General features: G+C 39.2%; 1 protein-coding gene across 1 annotated transcript; it reads left to right on the top strand.

Annotated features, from left to right (window-relative positions):
- Positions 1-328: 328 nt before the first annotated feature.
- ARL8A (ADP-ribosylation factor-like 8A) lies at positions 329-6,063 on the top strand. The gene is made up of 6 exons (XM_009578021.1): positions 329-408; positions 1,047-1,120; positions 1,546-1,639; positions 2,283-2,350; positions 2,582-2,652; positions 4,108-6,063. Exons 1-6 carry the CDS (start codon positions 349-351, stop codon positions 4,155-4,157), a joined length of 417 nt encoding a protein of 138 aa, XP_009576316.1. The 5' UTR covers positions 329-348; the 3' UTR covers positions 4,158-6,063.
- Positions 6,064-9,791: the final 3,728 nt, after the last annotated feature.

Raw genomic sequence — 9,791 nt, forward strand, 5'->3', positions numbered from 1 at the left:
ATGTACAGAACTTGGCTCCAGCAGAAGTAGGTGAATGGCTCTTTTCCTATACTTCCCCTGGCTGTCCATCTGTTAAGCTATGTAAAGCACTTCCTCCCAAGTAACTTTGCTCCCCTGACTGCCTCAAGGCTTGAAAAATTAAAGTGCTTGTAAGAAATGACTTGACTGACTTCACACAAGCTTCAATACACACGAATATAATATCTACAACTTCTTGGCTATAAAGCCTTCAGTTGGAAGGCAAATGGTTAGAAAAAGCTTATGATATTTTACTGTGTAAACCAGCTGCATCAGATAAATCATAAATTTAACTTTATTTTTTTCCAGTCAGGTCAATTCAGTGAAGATATGATTCCTACTGTGGGCTTCAACATGAGAAAAGTTACGAAGGGTAATGTTACAATAAAGGTATGTCACCATTGTTGACTGTCTCTTTTTAAACCCATGCAAGGTTGTCTTCAGCTTCTAGTTTAAAATTTGTTTGCTCTGTTTTGCTTCCACCATTGGGACAAATATAGGAAACTGAAGAGACTCAGCTAAATCTGTCAAATAGCTTAAGAATACACTTATGTTTATTTATAGGGTTTCTTAAATGAGAATCCGTGTGTGATTTCCAGGTTCATGGACTAGTTAAAGCAATGTTGTGATAATGCTGTCTGGCTTTAATCTGAGTTAATTTTCACATGTTTAGGGCCCAGAGATCTTCCTTTTCTGCTCATCAATATTGTTTGAGGGAATGCTTACATCAAAAGCAAAGTTTTAAGTTGGTATATCTTATTTTATTTTCCTGTATACCACTGTGTGTAAACTTAGTACACAGATGTGTTCTTGCATCTGGTTTAAGATGCTCTAGTTTGCATCTTATGCTATTGGGCCTGCAAGCTTTGAGCATCTGTTCAAGGGATTATTTCTGTTCAAATATGTGAGAGGTCTTGCAGCTGGCCTAAGGAGAAAGGAAAAACTGTGTTTTGATTTCTTATTTTATCTTTGCGTGACATGTTTAAACATAGTGCATGGCTAAATTGTCTTTTTCCCCTTGCCTTAAGATTTGGGATATAGGAGGGCAACCACGATTCCGAAGCATGTGGGAGCGATACTGCAGAGGAGTTAATGCTATTGTGTAAGTGTCGTCTTCCTCCAGCTAGTACTTAACTTCAGATTTGCTTCTCTTCTGTGTGTAGCCTTTTTAACAGTACATGCTTGACTCGGTAGTACTTGTTTTAATTTTGAAACTGTACTGCAACTACATTGACTCTTTTTTACTGTTAAGTTCAGGGCTTAAGATGGGATATTTTCTTATCAGTGTCTGATCTGGAGTACTAACTACTTCCTGTCTGAATTGGGTGGCAATGCTGTCAAACTGAAAGAATCTTTCATCTACTCTGAGCTTGGAGAATTTTTTTAAAGGAACTAAATTCTTTGCTCAGAAGACTTAGCTTTGTTTAAAGCCTTGTTGAATGTGCTCAAAACTGACAGTGTAAAGGAAACACTGCTGTTTCTTAAATAGTTCAGTCTCACTGACCTAAACTTAAATTCTCTTTAAAGCTACATGGTAGATGCTGCAGATCGTGAAAAAATAGAAGCCTCTCGAAATGAGCTGCACAATCTTCTAGATAAGCCACAGTTACAAGGAATCCCTGTAAGTAATAGTGCCTTACACAGTATTAAACTTGCTTGAGGAATGTGCGTAACTTCAGCAACTCTGAAGTCTGGCTTGAACTCTTAAGTCAAGTGTAAGGCCTAACCTTACTGGTTTCTAGAAGCATGAACAATACCTGCCCCTAGTGCCTTAAATCAAATTGTTGACGTCAGTCAATCCTTCAGTGATCTTATTCTTGTTCAGTACCCACAAAAAAAAAAAAAAAATTGGAACAGTACTATAGTAGAGGTTAACCAGAGTGCAGTACAGAAGTATAGAGTAAGTTTGGGGAATCTCAGCTGAAAATCTACTGGGATTGTTCTCAGTTTTATCAGCTGATGTGTTCTCATGCTTGTTTTTTTGCACATAACAGATTATTTGTACCCCCTCTTAAAAACTGTGATTAGGTCAATCTTCCTTCTTGATCTGGTTTAATAGTGAATGTCTCATTCTGTTAGATTTAATAGCCTAGTGCAGACTGCTTGTCAGACTCCCCTGAAGTTTGTTGTTTGTTTTTTGGGGTGGTTTGTTTTGTTGGGGTGGGGTTTTTTTTGTGTGTGTGTGTGTAGTTTTTGTTTTGGGGCTTTTTTGGTGGTGTTTTTTTTTTTAGCAAAGCTGCAACTGTCTCTGCTTTGGATTTCAGGTTCTAGTACTTGGAAATAAGAGAGATCTTCCTAATGCTTTGGATGAGAAACAGCTAATTGAAAAGATGTAAGTCTAACCCTTCCTAAGAAAGGCTAACTTAATAAATGAATTCATGTACGTGGGGTTGTTAGAGTAAGAAGTTTGCATGTATAAGTAGAAAACCCAGCAACAGGAGGCAGCTGAACCATTGTACAGAAACAAGTTATGTGGAGAAGATGAAGGGGAACAGTTTAGATTCTCAGTATAAGAGTCCTTGTTATAAGTGAAGTGTATGTTGAAATGTTCTCTCTTTCATAGGAACCTTGCTGCTATTCAGGACAGAGAAATCTGCTGCTACTCAATTTCTTGCAAAGAGAAAGATAATATAGGTAACTATTAACCTAAAATGCTAAGCATTGTGAAGAGCTGTCAGAGGGTGGAGTGGGGGATTGTAACTTCTTAAACACAAGCTTCCTGGCTTCAGGAAACTGGTAACAAATCAAAGAACAATGTGTAAGTGCACTGGTTAAATTTGGTATAACTCCTGATTGTACTGAGTGAGCAAGCTTGACTGGTATTGAAGTTATAGGGGTTGTAGTTATAAAAACATATGTCAGTCTCCTGTGAAACCTGCTGCCTTTCTTCAGTTAGTTTGCAGCAAATAGCTGACTAGTCTCACTATTAGCTTGGCCTAAATGATTTTATACTTCTATCAAGTACTCTCAACTCTGCCTCACTTCATGAGGCTAGCAAGTACTTGCAGCAAGTTTTTCCTCAATGGTCATTCCCTTGAAATAATCATCTTCCCTTGCTGTCTTATCAAAGCAGTTCATGTTGTGGCCTATGCTAGTCACTGCTCCATGCAGCCAAACAGTAAATTTTTCTGGTGCTGACATCAATTGCTTTAGAGTTTCTGGAGTTCAAAGGCAGAAACCATGGTGCTGTGTAATACCAAGTACTTGACACTAGTATTGTAAGTAAGCAGTCTCAACTGAATGAAAACACAGTACTTAACAACACTTGCCATCCTTCTCCTGATGCCTTCTTGTGGCTGCCATGAGATTAACACTGGTTCATTGGTGTGCTAACATGAGTTTACTGATGAGGGAAACTTCAGGCTGGTGGTCACAGGAACAAGCTATAGAGGATACCAGAACTGCATTATATTAAGGACTCAACTTCTTTCCAGGAAAAATGAACAGCCTGTGGCACTCTGTAGGCTTCTTATCCAAGAAGTGCCTGTCACCTTACCCTCAGTTAAAGATTCAAACATGGTGGATAGGAGAAGCAGATACTCCTTTCTGTCGTATCTCCTGCACAAGGCTCATGGCACAGCTGAGCATCACTGATGCTATAGGGAAGGTGCTGCTGGAAGCATTGGGCTGGTATGATGCTAGTGCATTTCACTTCCTTAGGAGACCCTCTTTCAAGCATGGAGGAGCTTGATGCCTTGTACTGTAGGGCTAAACTAACTTTGTTCTCATCAGGTGAGGAGAGGCAGACTGGCTAAATAGAACAATGTTGATCTAAAATTAATTATGTGAGCCGTACCAAAGTGTCAGATTAAGGGATGTCTTTTTCCTAGAGGTGTAGCTGACTGAGGAACTGGGATGTCTGGGGCAGCTCCTTTAGATGTTACTTAAAGGATGCTGGGCAGATATAGGACCAAAGCACAGACAGCAAGCATTCAAAAAAATCATTCTGTTGATCTGTCTCGGACCATCCTTGAGAAGGGCTGGATATTCCTGTCATGTATTTGAGGACACTGGCATACCAAAGCGATGCCAGTTATACAAATGCAGATAGACACTTGAATACGGAACTTCTCTTCTCTCTCTCTTTAGATATCACGCTTCAGTGGCTTATTCAGCATTCAAAATCTAGAAGAAGCTGAAGTCTTCCTGGAATCTCCAGTACCAGTTGGCCATAATCTCAATTGTCCACTTCCCTCCATAATGAGATATTACCCAAAAATCCTGTATCAAGAATCTGCCTTTTCACAGTTCATTTCTCATGTGCACTGCTGAAGACTTGTATTCCTATTCTGTCACAAAACAACTAGAGTTGTCATGATAAAGTCAGCACAAATATTTATTTTACAACCATCTATGGTGGGAGGGTTGTGGGGGGGCTTTTTAAAAAAAATCTCTCTACCATGTTAATTATGATGGTACACTCTGTTCTGGTTTTTCAGGGCCAGGTTTTTATATGATTTTCAGCAAGTGTTTTATTTCTAGTGTTTAGTGGCTTGAAGATGCTGATGCTTGACAGCATTAAGATTCTGTAAGATGCCACATACAGTAGTTAGAAAACATTTAAGCGTGAGTTGTGGGATACTGATTTATCTCACAAATGCATGTGATGTGTGTATGTAAGCGGAGAAATGGAAACTGTTTGCAGAGGGGAGCACAAGGCATAGATCAGCATCACTAATCTACAGCTGAGATCTTATCCTGTCACTTGAAAAAGAAAACTCTCATGAATTAGGAAAGAGTCAACTGTTTAAAATAATTTTGTTGCTTCTGTTTAACATTTGCGTAGGGGATGGGAATGGACTGCTCTGTCAAGCTTTCAAAAATTGGAGTATTCCAGCATGAAAACAAATTGCTAGGAACATCAGACTTTGTTCAAATACATTTTTCTATCTACAGATATTAGTGGTCTCTATCTGAAACCAGAACACACATTCTGAGCAGCTGCATGACACTTAAATTACTGATGTTTTTGTATAGAGTCAGTTGTTGACCTTTAGCACAATATCTGTGTAATTGTCTGGTGTCTCTCCTGCTCATGAAATGGCTGGGCACAGTTTCACCTGGTGCTATGGAGTATCTAGGCTATTGTGACAACTCTAGACCTGCCTGCTTTCTTGATGTAACCATGTGCAAAGTCTGTAAGTTGCAAGATGAAATGTTCTACTGTGTCAAAGCACAAGAGAGCCAATGAATTGATCCTGTTTCTTGACTAGCTCCTACAGCATAGGGAAGTATGTATAAACTAAAGATTGTAATGTTTTTGTAGCTTTACTTTCTCAATGACTTCAGTATATTTAAAGGGACAGACTTGTTAAGACTGGTTTGTTCATACAGTAATGTCAATGTAGCTTACTAGTGTATGCAAATACATGGTACACCTGCTTGTGTTGCCTCACACTGTGTGTGATTCTTCACCTAAATGTAGTTTGCATTATGTCGGAGTCTTTGGTTGGAAACACTGTTTAGTCCATATCGGTTATGGCAAGCCAGTTTTAATTTAGACTGCCATGGCCTTACTGTTCTGTACCAACTATCGCACTGTTGCACAGACACTACATGCTGCCTGCATTCAGTCTGAACTTGCATTTTAATTTTTTGTCCCCTTTCAGTTCTCTGAAGCATGATTTCAATTAATTCATACTCTGGTGCTGTAGAGGAGAGGGTATATTAACTTGCTACTGTAGTCCCTAGTTCACCAGGAACTGCTACAGTTACCTTTATTTAGCAAACTTGCTTGTGCCTAAAATAAGGAAACTAAACTAGAATGTGTGAATCTTCGTGGGGGACCAGGTCACTGTTTAGTTAACTGGCCTATAGCTAAACTTGATGTGTTTGGTGTTTATATACTTCACTGCTTTCAGCGTTTATGGCATCCAAACACTACCAATTGTTAACCTGTGCATTACTCTCTGCATGTGAACAACTTATACAATTACTGAACTTTGTAAATACGTGAATTTTTTTATTTAGGTGGATGCATATGTTGGTTTACTGCTCTTCAGCTTTACTCAATAAACTTATGTTTTGAGGGTTGTATTGACACTTAACTGACTGACTTGAGTGGATGTGGCTTAACTCATGGAAATACATTATGGGATGCCTGTCTCCTCTCCCATAAGATTACAGTGGGTGAAGAAGGCTCGGTAAATACCTGGTCTTCTTTATGTTCTGTGGTTCAGTTATTCAGGTGAAATGCTTATAAAACTACCTTTCAGGCCTGGGGCTTTCTCAGCTTACATGGGCAAGCCTAGTTAGTCTCAGCAGACTTCAGTGCTTTTTTATGTTTATGAAAAGCACTGGTCAGCTGAAGAGTCTTAAGTAGGGGCAGCCTTCTGGAGCTCTGTTTTCAGGAAAGAAATGCATGTGTCTACAAGCTTGTTTCTTGTCTTCAAGCCTTTGCTTTTCCAGCACAAGTGTCAGATCTAGCAGTGCCTGATCATTCACTGCCACAGCATAAAGATTCTTATCTCAGTGGAAAGTGAGGCTTTTGTTGACTGAGGTCTTGGACAAAATCTTTGTTGTGATTTTAATCTGAAGTTCCACTGCCTGTTCTTCCCAAATGCTTTGTTGCATTAATTTCTCTTGGGTCACTTATTAACTTATAGGACCATATGTCAACATATTCCAAGTAATGGTAACAAATTGGATGTCTTCTCTTCATGGCCTGCCTCCATGTAAGCTTTGAGATTTACTGAGCTGTAAGAGGTTAGTTTTTAGGCCTGAGTACTGGTCACTTAGCATCCTTCACGTGTACTCGGCTGGTGGGAAGGACTAATGAACTGTTCAGTAAAAGATCATGTGCATATTTCTTCAGTTGATGGGATTTCCTGCATGCAAAACAAGCTACCTGGAGTTAACATTCAAAGCAAAATGCCTCTAGATGCAAAATCTGAAAACTGTATTACTGCTGAAGGTTTGTCACCCTGGATGGTCTGATATCAGTACTAATACTTAAATCAGCGGTGGTGTGAACTTGGCCAACAGCTGTTTGCTCGATGTGGTATTTAAGTCATAGTTTCTATTTCTAAATATAAATAGCAAGGAGAGCTACACTGGCCACCTATGATGTGTGTACTCTAAAAAGTACATTTGTATTACTTTACAGAATGACTCCACCTAGGTTTTCACAGCTATTCTTGTACAGATCTTCCAGATGCCTTTAGCTACTCCCATGGCAGAAATGTAGACCCTGAAGAGACTTTGAATCCAGTGCAGAGGATTACGCTTTTTCTGTTTGAGGGCTTGATTAACTTTCCACCTACCTTGATTTTGAAACAGAAAGGAAGTGTAGTAAGTCTTTCCACAGAAGTGAGGCTGTTCTTGCTACCTTTCGGCCTTGGACTGAAAAAACTACTCGCTCATCTGGCACAGTTAAGTCCAAGGTTAAACCTTTTCTATTCTAATAAACGTTTGGAGCCTAAGATAGGTATTAGCAGTATTGTCTGCTGAATTTGGATGCTATAGCTGTGTTTTGCTTCTAGAAATCTATTGGCCCAATAATCTAATCTCTGTAGTGAGCCTGGACAGTAAGAGAGACTGATTAAATTTCCCATTCGCTTAACAAAAGTTGCTTTTGGGGATGAATTTTAGTATCATAAATTACTGTACTTAAACATCAATAGCTGTAGTCCTGAAACTCTCTTCTGATATATCTGCAGTAGGTCTTGACCATTAGCATATTAAGAAAACTGGGTCTTGTGAAAAGGCAAATACTGAGCCAGAGAGAACTCTTGGTCATGAATGTTAGACACCAGTCATATACCTTTATGACCTCATGATGTGTTGGTATTGTATGGCGTCCTGATCATTTAAAATAGCCGTCAACTCTAATTACTTCTTGTTGGTTTTGTTCAGTACAAGTGATCGCTCTTACTGATCATAGAGCAGCGTGTCTCTAGACTAGACTGGGAAGAAAAGCTTGTGTGTGCACCCACAGCACCGGGCTGTGTGGAAGTTTTCCTTGGAGTATTAATGTCCTGACAACGATATTGTGGATGGTGGTTTCTTTAAGTGCAATTACAGAGCAGCGTAATTCTCATCATCACCTTGAGTACAGCTGAGTGTCTTAGCAGTTGCACAGAGCAATTCTGTTCTACCATGTGGCAATATGAAAAATTCACAAATGTGGAGCTGTTTCATGATCTGTGGAACTAAAAGTCTAGTTTCTTACCGATTTGTGTTTTCTCTTTGCATCTTTATGGAAACAGGTTGGAAAGATGGTCCTTTTTGGATGCTGACATATAAAACTGCATAATCTTCACTTTCTGGTAGAGGAAAGGAGGCCAAAGAAAATGCCTTAAACAGTGTTTCTGGTTAAATTAATATAGGAATGTTGTGCAGGGATCTATAATAACTTGAAGTATAACTTAGCTGGATTATCAAGCTTTTAAATTTTCTAAGGTTTAATTTTATAGTTACTGTGGCTGTGCAATGGCATGTCATGATTTGCTTTGTGCGTGTTTACTGAATGTGCAAGAAACGCACTTCCTCCTGGTAGCATGCCCCAGCCCTGCTCCCTGCTGGCTTGCTTCTGCACTGACCCTGACTAGAGAGAGCTGTGTGAATTCTAAATAGGGGGGTGTAAATCAGGTTATTTAAGCTATCTTGCTAAGAGTGGTGCATTGCCGGTTACACAAACAGCAAAGCAATGAATCATGTTAAAGGAGAAGTAATGCGTGAATGCCTGAGACTGGTATGTGCTTCAGGACTTTCATCCCCAAAACATGAGTGTAGAATGGCTTGTCTCACTAAATCGTAAACCTTCAACGAGTAGTCTGTTGCTGCAGACTACAGATGCTGAATGTTACAGTATGCCTTGGTGAAACATCAGGGAATTTTTTACATGTCACTTAAATGACGAACACGGAACAGTACTCAAAGGGGGTATGCACATACTCTTTTAAAGGAGAAGTAAAATATTTGATGTTTTTATTTCCGTCACAGTGGAAGGTGGGTAAGTAGACCTTTGTGCCAGGATTAGTGCCTTTTAATTATGACATTACAGGTTTTATTCTGTTAAAGGCAACATCTATCATTGTGATCATTTTGAAGTGCTTCAATAAAGTATTGTTGAAAACCATTCATCTGTAGTAGTACAGCTGCTTTTATTATTCTTAGAAATCTGTAAGAAGCCCTCATTACCAAATTGTGGGAAACATTGTTACACTCAAGCTAAACTCAACACAGCTATGCTAAAATTTGTTTAGATCATCTGTGAGAGGAGCAAACAGGTTGACTCCTTGAAGTCATTCTAACAATGAAGAGAGTAGGTGATACTGCTTCCAGGTAGGCAGATACATTCAAGAAGTAAATTCAAGAAGTCCTTCCTGGCCTAATTAGGAAACTGCACGTTTTAAACACTGTCATAAAACAGTGATTTTGAGTAGATGGTTGAGGCTAATTCTAAATGAATTCTAAATTTCATTGTTTTGTTTAAAAAATTAGTTGAATGCTGTTGCCTGGTTGATGCTTGGTCAGTGTGTGCTGTGTGTTAGCAGAGCGGTTTCTGTGGAAACCGGTGGGAGTGTTAACTACATAACTTCATCTCTGTAAGCCTTGTGCTCAGTGGGGGACAACTTTCTGGGTAGTTGGTCTGTGAAACTCCTATCACTTCTGATTACAGCTTTGCTTTAGATGCTGAAAGCATTTGTTGGTCTCACTTGTGTTTCCCTCTGAAAAGACCTATTAGGTAGAAGTTCATAAACCATATTATTCAATAAACAAAGCAAATACGTGAGTAGAGAAAGAAAAAGCCGTTGTGATGTGTGGAATTT

This window comes from Fulmarus glacialis, unplaced genomic scaffold (genome assembly GCF_000690835.1).
Source record: "Fulmarus glacialis isolate BGI_N327 unplaced genomic scaffold, ASM69083v1 scaffold32475, whole genome shotgun sequence".
NCBI classification, from domain to species: Eukaryota; Metazoa; Chordata; class Aves; order Procellariiformes; family Procellariidae; genus Fulmarus; species Fulmarus glacialis.

What these genes read in the sequence shown, in the direction of transcription:
- ARL8A (XM_009578021.1), top strand. Translation starts at nt 349, where the DNA reads ATGATTCCTACTGTGGGCTTCAACATGAGAAAAGTTACGAAGGGTAAT. An exon ending in AAACAGCTAATTGAAAAGAT is followed by an intron (nt 2,351 to 2,581) that starts GTAAGTCTAACC and finishes TCTCTTTCATAG; the next exon opens with GAACCTTGCTGCTATTCAGG. An exon ending in CAAAGAGAAAGATAATATAG is followed by an intron (nt 2,653 to 4,107) that starts GTAACTATTAAC and finishes CTCTCTCTTTAG; the next exon opens with ATATCACGCTTCAGTGGCTT.